The sequence below is a fragment of the Equus quagga genome, chromosome 2 (genome assembly GCF_021613505.1).
Source record: "Equus quagga isolate Etosha38 chromosome 2, UCLA_HA_Equagga_1.0, whole genome shotgun sequence".
NCBI lineage: Eukaryota > Metazoa > Chordata > Mammalia > Perissodactyla > Equidae > Equus > Equus quagga.
The window spans coordinates 26977736-26989805 of NC_060268.1; the positions used below are offsets into that span (position 1 = coordinate 26977736).

The window sequence follows — 12070 nt, forward strand, 5'->3', positions numbered from 1 at the left end:
CATTGGCAGAGGATTATTTCTGAACAAGGATGAAAAAGAACAGAATATAAGAAAAGTCTCTTTAAATCTGCGCGCTACTTTAGGTTGGCAAGCGCTGTGTTTCCCGGGGGCCTAGCATTGCTGAGTCATCGTGTGTACCTTCTGCCTCTTCTTGGCTTGTAGCGATGGCAATGGGTTGGCTGTGAGTATCATCTGTCGTCTAAATATCATTCTTTCTTTTTTTTCTGTTTCCTTTATTTTTAAGTTAGGAGAATTTTCTGCCCCTTTCCAGGAGTTTCTAGCTGAAAGTCATCTTAACCTTTCAAAATATCTGGTGTCAGCCACCTTCTGACAAACACAATATATTAATAATTTTAACAGTGGAAGGAGAAATTTACACCACCTGGCATGATCTGTGAAGAATGTCACAGATAAAGAGAATTTTGAGTTGGAATGAATTAAAGTTTCACAGAAAGAGCTTAACAAAGTACTTGGGGGAACTATTTTACTAATAATGATTGGAAAATGGAATAAAGGAAAGAAAAGAGAGAGGGAGGGAGGAAAGAAGAAAGGAAAATAGGAAGGGAGGAATTAATGAGTACATGAATAAATAAGGATTTTGGAATGTGACCTTATCTTCCTTATGATATTCTTGAGCCCATTCTTATATTTTTATAGAAAATCTAACTCACGCCCATCAGAATTTTATTGTATCCCTAGCATTTGTCAGTAAAATGTTCAGTCATGAATATTTATTTGTTCAATAAATATGTATTGAGCATCTACTATTTGTCAGGTACTGCGTTAGTTACTGAGGATACTTCAGCAAACAAAACAGATGAAAAAAAAGTTTCATATTTTTGTTTTCAAATATAGGGATGCGGTGGATGGCCTTAGAACAAAAGTAAAATGAGGTCAAAAGCTGTGAAGAAGAGGAAATAAGTGGAAAAAGCATCTGGAGGGATCTTGGAAGAGATATGCTAATCTTTGGAAACTGCTACTAGCACCTCCCACTGCACTTTCTAGGACTGAGTACAAATATCTGCTCCCTCATCTCTCACTCATGGAATCTAGCAATTTCCAAAGTGTGATAATCATAGCAGTTTACATTTATCTACAACTCTTATGTACCAGGACAAATTTCTCAGTCTTTGTGAAGATCCAAGAATACCTTGAATGCCACTCACATCAAGTTGGGAGCTCCTCGCTCCTGTTTTCTCTGCCTTGTGTACTAATTTCTTCTATATCCTTTCCACTTGGGAAAATGCATAGGTAATACAGAGCTGAGGGTGAGTCAGAATTTCCCTACAATCAACATGTATTTCTGCTTCCATTTGAATATTTCAGGGGCTAGCACTATCTCTTTATAGGGTTAGGGAACATTCCTTTTCTGAACTTGTAACTCCTGATTCCTACTCTAACATTTTGACATTTTGCTCTAAATGTGCATCACTTCTAGGATGGGTACTATGATCCATTCCACTGACTTTGCATTTGGTTCATTATATGGGAGTTTCCTTCTTACTGTTTCTTCGCATAAGGCAAGATTGAACAACATATGCTCAGATTCTGGAGCTTGATGATCTCAGGTTTAAAAATAAATTAAAAAGTTGGCGCTGACGCTTTTCAGACTGTGAATATTGGAAAGTTTTTACATCTCTTTGAGATTTAGTTTTCTAATATGTAACATAGGTCTCAGAATAATTCTTTGCCAAATGGTAATGAAGATTAAAAGATATGATATATTTAGGGCTTTACTAAAGGGACACCGACTTCTGAAGCCAAAAAGTAAATAAATCTATGATAGATTTGACAATGTAGAAATTAAAACTAGTCCCATTAAAAAATAAACAAATTAAAAGGTTATATGTTAGAATAAAATATTCAAACAAATATAAAAGCAAAGAACTGTCTAAGATATCGAAATAATTTCTACAAAGAAAAAGAAAAAGACAAAGAACCTAATAGAAAAATGGTCAAAAGTTAGGAATAATCATATGACCAAGGTTGAACAGGGGCCAATATATGGAGAAAAAGTTGCTAAAAAGCACTAGTAATCAGGAAATACTGAAAATGCATATAGATAAAGTATATTTGTATTGTCAAAAATTACTCATAATTCCCAATTTGTGCAAGGATGTAAAATGAGCATTTTCATTTACTGCTGGTTGGAGTATAATTGTTAAGACCTTATGGACAACAAGTTGTCACTTTCTCCAAAAATTTTAAATGCAATTTTCCTTTGATATAGCAATTCCAATTTCAGAAATCTCATTCAAATAGACACTTCTACATCTATACAAAAGTGAATTGACAAAGATGTATAAGACAACATTCTTTATGATAGCAAAGAAATAGAAACAAATTTGCATCAATAGGAAAGTAAGTAATTAAATGCTGAAATGTTTCAAAGTATTAGATAGGCATCAACAAGAATTAAATGGACTTCTCTACTTCTTTTCTACTATAGAAATATCTCCAGGACACTTCACTGATTGAAAATCAAAAGGCATGTTGCAAAAAAATTCAAAAAAATACAATTGTCTGTGTGTGTTTATATGTGTGTATGTAAATGTGTACGTAATTGCATCAACTTATACGCAAAGACATATATATATATAATTGAAAGAAAACAGGCTGGCATGATACAGCTTAAACTATCAGCACTGGCTTTCTCTTAGGGACAGTGAGAGCTGGTGTGGAATGAAAGAGACTCAGCTGCTGGCTTTCACTTTTGCTCCCCATGAGCCTTTTATTTATTTTATTTTTTGAGGAAGATTACCTCTGAGCTAACTGCTGCCTATCTTCCTCTTTTTGATGAGGAAGACTGGCCCTGAGCTAATATCCATGCCCATCTTCCTCTACTTTATATGTGGGACGCCTACCACAGCATGGCATGCCAAGCGGTGCCATGTCCACACCCGGGATCCGAACCGGTGATCCCCGGGCTGCCAAAGTGGAATGTGCACACTTAACCACTGCACCACCGGGCCAGCCATCCCCCGAGCCTTTTATGATAAGATGGATCTGTGTGTTGTTGAGGGAATATCAAAAAATGTTGAAAACTCTTGAGAGATGCAGGACTTCTAAATAAATTTTAAAAATTAATATTCATTTAATTTTTGTTTATTTCCAAAAAAAAATATTCTTCATCACAAATAGCCATGGTCTAGACTAGCAGGAAAAAACAGTTCAGATTTTTCAGAAGAAGGGCAATTTGTTTCTGCTAAGTGAACAACTGTAATAGCATGCACTTCAGAGTTTGGATTGCCCCTGGGTCCAAATGAAAGAAGCCTGTGGGACAAGTAGAATTATTTTTATTTTCCTCACCTTTTATACTGAGACGAACACACTGAAACCAACATTTTATTGACATGAGGAGGAGCCATGACAGATTATTACCTTTTCACTTGACTGCTATGTTAATTATGATTCTTAGTCTCCTCAGGGTTCTCAGCCACATCAACAAATGAAGCGCTTGTTCCCTGTCCTCTCGCCCATCACCCTGTCTTTCTTCTTCTCCTTATCCATCTTCTCCCTTTTCCCTTCCTTTCATTTTCCTCCTTTCTTATTGCTCTCTGACTCTCCTTCCCGCTGGTTCTAGATTTGCTCTTGATGGCTGCTACCTCCCACCCTGCCCCCTTGCCTCCAGAAAGATATTGCACAGGTGCGGCCCCATCTGTCTCAGTGTGCCTTTCTCACAATGCAGTAGTACACAGCAGTGTCTCTCAAGGTGACCCAGGGCAGAATCAAAGTGCTGGACTTTCTGTCTGCTGCGATGGTCAGAGAGGCCTTGTTGTTGGTCACATTGTCTCGAAAGCCATTAATTATATACTGCGGACTCTGACTGGGATTTTGCCAATACCAGTGTATATAATCAGCTATACCGATGCTAGAGTGGTTACAAGGCAATTTTACATCTTCTCCTTCTGCACAATCCATGGAATTGGGCTGGGTGGTCTTAGCATCAATCACAGTCCCTAAAGGGTCAAGAAAATCAAATTAGCTCCAAAATACAAATCAATGTAATTCTATGGACCAAGGACACAACACTCCCATAACTTAACTCTCTGCCCCTACTCCACACTCCACTGTTTATATTTATATCCTGCTAGAACACAAAATACCATTGGTGTTCATTATGGAGACAAAGACATATGGCAAGAACCAGAGACTCCATAGGCTCTGTTCCATGGGCCCTTGGCTCGATGAACCCAGAGATTTCTTACAACCTGGCTACTGCTAAAGGCTCTTTTGGAATCACGGCTATGTTTTAATCATGTAGAACTTTGTGCTCCTAGACAAATGCGTAGATCAGTTCTCAATTCCATCCACAGCATGGTGGATAAAGCACAGGGAAAGGAGTAGAGAGCAAATAACTCTTCAAGTTCCTTTGGCTTCAAAGTCATCCCTTGGTAGATACAGAGCACTTACCCAAGGTCAGAAACACAGTTACTCCAGTCACCAGCCTCATACTTCAGGGACAAACTAGGATCATGGGCCCAGAGCTCAGTCTTTGTGTCTGATCCTAGGCTTAAAGAAGTTCCAGAGAACAGAAACAATAGCTACTAGTAAAGATTTTCAAAGAGTGCAGCTGCCACTGTATTGTTGCCAGCACCTTGTCAGCCAATGAGAGAGCAGTTCCTTGTCCAGATCTTCCTCCCCTGCTTTAGTCACGTCCCCAAGAAGAAGGGCAGACTATCAACCAGACAACCTCTTAGAGCTCAGGTTTCCTCCAAAGGTCCTTGGAATCATGTATCTGCTGACGTCCAGGGAGACATTTCTCAATGCATCTATTCCTGATAAGGTAACTGATGACGTGCATGGTGCTCACTCTCATCCTCCTGGAACAAACGTCCTTGATACTCATTTCTTCTAAGCCTATGCTTATGGGTGTTGGGCACCAAGGATGCTGGGGCAGAAAGAAAGAAGAGAAGGGAAAGCAAACAAGAGGGGGAGGAGGAGGGGATAGTAGAAAAAGCTAGAGGAAGGAAGGAAAAAGAGTATAAGGAATGGGGAAGGTAAGGGATCATCAGGGGAGGGGAACTGAGAGAAAGTGTTTAGGGAGATACAGGAAAGGGCTCAGCCTATTTGGCTAAGGGATCTGAATCCTTGAGCTCACACACTCAGCAAGAGATTATAAAGTATGAGTCATCAAAGAGGATGAAATGTGTCATTTTTCCCGTTTTCTATGGAACATTAGTGGTAAATATAGGCTTACCTTCCCTTCTCCCAGGAAGAAACCAAGTTTGCAGATGAAGCAGCTCCCTCTTGTGACTGAATAGATGAACTGCAAAACTCAAACCAGGCCAAAAGTCAGCCTGCAAACTTCTGAAAGATGCTTTCCTCAGGTTTGAAGTTGGACATGTGAGTTGTAACACCTCTGTACTCATCTTTGTTTTCTCCCAACACTCCAAAAACTCCAAGGAAGATTTTTATTGTTTTTGATTACTTTATTTCAGTAACATCACCATTATGATTCTCAGTTGGTGGCTTCTCTTTAATTTTCCTTTTCTCTCTAATCTCATATTTAAAGGTTGGCTCAAAGGCCCACATTAACCAATGTTTATAAGAGAGCTTGTTACAGACTAGACACTCAAGAATTCCCTGTTTTCTGAATGACACGAGTCATTATTCATTACTTTAGTAGAAGTTATGCTGAACAACTCTTTAAATTATACTAAATAGAATCTTCCAATTTTATGGAAAACATTTTGAACAAAAGACTCCAACAATACTTTTCAGAGTCTTGAATTTTGGAAGATTGTATCATCTCCACGACCATATGAAGTGAGGTCATCTTCATTTGCTTGATGAAAACCAAAATAATGTACTCAGTTTATTTTCAAAACAGCAAGAGAATTTGATAAAAGGTGAACTCCTTTGCATGATGAACACTCTCGACAATCCAGCAATAAAGGCAAATTCCTGAATCTGATAAAAGGTATCCATGAAAATGTCCAAAGTCAATATTATCCCCCCGTAAGGTCAGAAATAAGACAAAGAGATACACTATCACTACTTCTATTCACTCTCATACTGACAGCCTGGCATCAAGTCAGGAAAAGGATATTAAATGGATATAGTTTGGAGATGGAGAAGTAAAACCATTTTTATTCATAGATGATACATTTGATATATAGAAAATACAAAAGTATCTATAAACAAACTCAACGAAGTAGAATAGATTAATTAATGTTATTAAACACAGAAATCAATTTTATTTCTAAATTCTAGCTGAAAGCATTGGAAAATAAAATTAAAATGCTGTTTATCAAATACCTTGGAATGAGTTTAATGAGGGTTTGCAAATCCTCTAGAATAAAAGCTAAAACACATTAATAAAAGGAATTAGAGAGGACCTATATAAATGAAGAGGATAGCATATGAATCTGAAGATTCCATATGTTAAGATATCAATTGACCCACATTGACCCAGAAATCCAACACAATCTCAGTCAAATTACTAAGATCATTTTGTGGTAAAAGTTGAGAAGCTAATTCTATAATTTATGTGGAAGTACAAAGATCTAGAATAAGCCTTGAAACAGAAGGAGGAAGTTTGACTTGCATTCCATGTTTCAAAATGTACATGAAGCCCCAGTAATAAAGACAGAATGGTCTATAGGTAAGAGGATAAAATAAACAGGTCAATAAGCAGAATCAAATCTAAAAATAGACCCATATACAATCACTGTCGATTGATTTTCTCCAAAGGTGCCTATATAATTCAATGGGGGACAAAATGATCTTTTTAGGATAAGTGCGGGAGCAATTGGCTATTTGTGTTTTTAAAAGCACCTTGACTCCTCCCTCACACCACTTAAAAAGTTAATTCTAGGTGGATGAGAACTGTAAACGTGATAGGTGAAACTACAAATCTTCTAAAACAAATGAAGAAATTTCTTTATGACCTTGGGAGAGGGCAGATATTTCTTTAAAAGTACACACACACACAAAAAACTAACCATAAAAGAAAAAAATAATAAATTGCACTCCTTAAAAATTAAATACTCATGTTCCCCAAATATGCCATTGAGGGTGTGAAAAAGCAAGTTACAGACAAGACTAAAATATTTAAGCTACGTATATCTGACAAAGAACTTTAATACAGAATGTGTAAACTTGTCTATAAATTTTAAAATAGTAAAAATAAGACAACCTACAACCCAAAGAAACATGAACAAATCATGTGAATTGACACTTCTCAAAAGAAATTTTCCAAATGGCCAATAAGCTTACAAAAATATGCTCAATATCATTGCTCATCAACAAAATGTGAATTAAATCTACAATGTGATACCACTACAGGCACGTTAAAATGGCTAAAATTGTGAAAAGAAACTCTGCTTCTGGAAAGATGGAGTCAGACATTTTAGTTTGGCCATTCTGATAGGTGTGTAGTGATATTGTGGTTTTAGGTAACATTTCTCTAACGGCTAATGATGTTGAATCTATTTTCATGTGTTCATTTGCCATCTGTATATCTTTCTTAGTGAAATGTTTCCTTGCCCAAGTTCTAATTGGACTGTTTGCTTTATTTACTGTTGAGCTTTGAGAGTTCTTTATATATTCTAGATACTGGTCCTTTGTAGAATTTATGATTTGCAAATCACTATTCTCAGTCTGTAGCTTGTCCTCTTAAGAGAGTCTTTTTGAGGGTAAAGATTTTAATTTTGAAGTCCTATTTATCGTTTTTTAAAATATTATATGGCCTGTGCTTTTCGGTGTTAAGTCTAAGAACTCTTGGCCTAGACTTATATATCAAAAATTCTGTCCTATGCTCTTTTCTAAAAGTTTTATAGTTTAACACTTGACATTTAAGTCTGTGATCCATTTTAAGCTAATTTTTGTATAAAGTGTGCGACTTAAATGTTCATTTTTCTCGCCTATGGATGTCTACTTACTTCAACATCATAAGTTGAAAATTTGTTTCCTCCATTGAATTTCTTTGGCATTTTTATAAAAAAAAATCAGTTTGATGTATTTGTGTGGATCTACTTATGGGTTCTCTATTCTTTTCCACTGATCTCTGTGTCTATCACTGCACCAATAACACATAATCTTGATTTCTGTGGCTATAGTTTGACATCATACAGACTGATTGCTCCCACTTTCTTCTGTTTTCAAGATTGTTTTAGCTATTCTAACATCTCTGCCTTTTCATATAAATTTTAGAATAATCTTGCCTCTATCTATAAAGAATACTAACAGGAACAATGTAAAATATATACATCAATTTGAGGAGAATTGCCAGATTTACAGTGCTGAGTCTTGCAATTTACAAACAGGATGTCTCTTCATTGTCTTTTATTTCTTTCCTCAGCATTTTGTAGTTTTCAGCATAAAAGTTCAGTGTATGTTTTCTTAGATTTACATCTAAGGACTTGGGGTCTTTTTTGAGCCATTGTAAATGGATTGTATTTTTAACTTAGGTGTCCACGTGTTTGTTGCTAGTATATAGAAATACATTTGATTTTTGTACATTTGTCTTGTATCCTGTGACCTTGCTGAACACCTTTAATAGTTTTAGGAGGTGTTTTTGGTATAGTCTTTGGTATTTTTTATGTAATAATCCTGTTATCTACAAATGGTGGAAGTCTTACTTCTTCTTGTCTGGTCTAGACGATTGTCTTTACCTTTACTTGCTTTATTGCACCGGCCAGAACGTCCGTCACTATGTGGAATGAAAGTGGATATTCCTGCCTTGTACCTGACCTTAGGGAAAAAGTATATAGTCTTTTACAGTAAGCATATTATTAGCTGTTGAGGACGTTCCCCACTATTCCTATGTTTCTCAGAGTTTTTACTATGATTGACTGCTGAATTTTGGCAAATTTTGTTTTCTGCATAGATTAATATGATCATATGGCTTTTCTTTTTTAGCCTGCTAATATGGCGGATTCCATTGATTGATTTTCAAATATTGAAGCAGCCTTGCATCCTTCAAAATAAAAAAATTAATTTGCGTTTCACCTATTATTCTTTTTATATACCGATGAATTCTACTTGCTAATATTTTGTTAAGAAATGCTGCATCTATATTCATGAGGGGAATTTGTAGTTTTCTTTTTTGCATGGTCTTTGTCTGATTTTAGTATCGGGGTAATACTAGCATCGTAAAATGAGTTAGGAATTATTTTCTTCTTGGTATTTTCCAGAAGAAAGTTTGTAGAATTCATGCTAATTCTTCAAACATTTCTCCAACCAAACCATCAGAGCTTGACAATTTTTTTAATTACAAATTTAAGTTTTTCATGGACATTGTGACTTAAGCTTTCTCTTACTCCTGCTTTGAGGAGAGATAAGGAGGAGCTGCTCCTGGAGCCCATAGCGAGGTTTGGGGACAGGCAGCAGGTGCTTCGAGAGCTCTGTGCCCCTGCGCAGAAATAGGTTCCCACATCTGCAGTCTGAGCGGCCGTGATGTGCAGGGAGCTGTGCTTTCTAGTCTCTCCAAACTGAGCTGCCAGCCTTTCCTGCTTCTGCACTTCACCACCGCTAAGTAATATTATCAAGAGAACAGGACTTCCCCCAGGCCTCTGCTTATACCACTGGAAGCTGTTGAAAGTGCTTGAGGAATTGCAGTATGTGGTGAAGTTCTCTCCTTCTTGTAGGAGCAGGGATGGAGGAATTTGCTGTATCTGTTGTCCATTCACTTCTGTTCAGAAAAACAATGGGAGGCATCAGAGAAAGTCTGATTAGATCTGTGTTCTCTGAACTACAATGGTCTCTCTCATTCTTGTCTATTTTTCTCCTTCCCATGTCTACCTCCCCAACTCCCTCTATCTTCTTTCTTTTTAGCTTTTTTTTTCCTTCAAATTCTTTGCTCTCAATCAGAAAACCTCATTCTTGCAGATGCCTGCAGATAATATTCCACTACGTTGAATTCTCTGGAAGCAATCGGGGAAATCTCAGACTCACGTGATACTTGCATCCATATGATCAGCGCTGGTACCATGAGTGGCTTCTCCGTCTTCATCCTCTTCAGAAAGAGTTGCTGAATCTGGCTGCTCCTAAATGGGTTTCCCTTGTACAAGCTTCTTCAGGACCCAAGGAAATGGTGTCTACCACTGCCTTTTGGAAAGAAAAGTGAAGGAGTGACTGCAATTTGAGACTGCTAATCAGACTTCCACTATTCTACTGACCCACCTTAAGAAGGGGAGGGACTGTGTTTGCAGATGCTGCCCCCCTGTGGCAGGACTCAAAAATTGCTGATTTTATAACCAATTTCTTATACATTACTTTCTAATTCAAGTGTTAGATATGTTTGCCAAGGCTTGGAAAGAGTTTACTGAGCCTGATATTATTTAGGGAGAAATAGTTTGCCCTTTAAAAATGAATTCTGTGGTGTAAGACTAGAGCATCAGACAGAAATAAAAAGCTTTAATTGTCATTTCCAGTTTCGTCCAGCATCATATAGTCTGTGTCTGTGCATGTGCTGATGAAACATATTAAGTCACAGACATTTTAACAAATGTGGAAAAGACTCATAATTTATTCTTAGACACTCATGATTTCAAAATGGAAGACAAAACAAATCTTTCTCTCTGTAGTCATACGGATTACTCCATTTATAATTTATCCAGTTTAAAACTCATATCTGCTGTCCCACTGTGTTCATTTCCATATACCAGGGATTTTTAAAGATCGCTACAATCTGAAAAATGTCTTATCTATCAGACATGAATTTCTCTAAGATTTTTATTTAAACAAAACTCCTGGATGGAGTAGCTTCCTACGGTTCCGAGAATTTCAGTCTCAGTTTTCGCAGCACTTGTCAGCCTGTGTTATAATGACTTGTCAATTGTCTGAGGTGGCCTCCTGGACCCTGTATGTATGTGTCATCTTCAAGAACTCGGCTGTCCCATACGGTAGCCACTAGCCACACGAGGTTACTTAAATTTAAATTAGTTAAAATCAAGTAAAATTTAGTTTCTTAGTCATACTGGCCACATTTCAAGTATTTGATAGCTACATGTGGCTATTGGCTAGTGGACAGTGCAGACACAGAACATTCCACCATCTCAGAAAGTCCTGTTGGACACTGCTGCTCTGGGATGAAGGGTCTGTGAAAACAAGGAATTTTGCCTATTTTGTTCACTGATTTATCACAAGGAAAGTCCCTGATATGTGGTGGGCACTCAATAAATATTTGTCTGTTGTTCATCTCCATGTTCCCAGAAACTACTCTATACCTGCTAAATAGTGGATACTCAAATATTTGTTAAATGATAAATAGGTATGTTTGCATATATAATATGTGAGAGTTTGAACTCAAAATATTTCAAAGACTAATCTAAATGTAACTTTCCATGAATGTAAACAATCAAGGGATCATTGTAGCTATTTAGAAATGTTTCTTATAGGAGACTATTACTTTCCTATGTCTACCATAACAAATTACCACAAATACGATGGCTCAAAAATAAAGAGAACCTTTATTCTCCTACAGTGCTGGAGGCCAGGAGGCTGGAGTCAAGGTGTTGGCAGGGTCATGAATGCTCTGGGAGAGAATCCTTCCTTCCCTCTTCTGGCTTCTGGTGCCTCCAGGCAACCCTTGGCTTGTGGCTGTGCCACTCCAACTTCTACCTCCTTCGAGCAAGAAGACCTCACAAGGCCGGCCTCCTCCTCTGTGAGTCTCTTAAAAGGACACTTGTAGGCGACCCGCCTGGTGGTGTAGTGGTTAAGTTCATGTGCTCAGCTTCAGTGGTCTGGGGTTCGCAGGTTTGGATCCCTGATGCAGACCCAGCACTGCTCGTCAAGCCATGCTGTGGTGGCATTCCACACAAAATACAGGAAGATTTGCAAAGATGTTAGCTCAGTGACAATCTTACCCACACACACAAACAAAAAGGACATTTGTCATTGGATGTAGCAGCCACCTGGATAATCCAGGATGACCTCATCTTGGTATCCTTAACTTAATTACATTTGCAAAGTCTCTTTGTCCAAATAAGGTCACATTCACAATTTCCATGGATTAGGATGTGGACATATATTTTGGGGTCCACCATTCAACCCACTATAGGAACTCTGTCTTTGAAGTGTTGTCATGCAAACGTATTGATGGTAGAAATCTTAACACTTCATT

At 37.5% G+C, this 12070-nt stretch overlaps 2 gene segments (V, D, J or C); both read right to left on the minus strand.

Annotated features, from left to right (window-relative positions):
- Positions 1–3663: 3663 nt before the first annotated feature.
- Positions 3664–4453, minus strand: LOC124235041 (T cell receptor alpha variable 26-1-like). The segment is given in 2 exon segments: positions 3664–3959; positions 4414–4453. Coding segments are annotated over 2 exon segments (336 nt in total).
- A 4741-nt stretch (positions 4454–9194) lies between these two features.
- Positions 9195–9958, minus strand: LOC124235042 (T cell receptor alpha variable 25-like). The segment is given in 2 exon segments: positions 9195–9637; positions 9901–9958. Coding segments are annotated over 2 exon segments (501 nt in total).
- Between the last annotated feature and the right edge of the window lie 2112 nt (positions 9959–12070).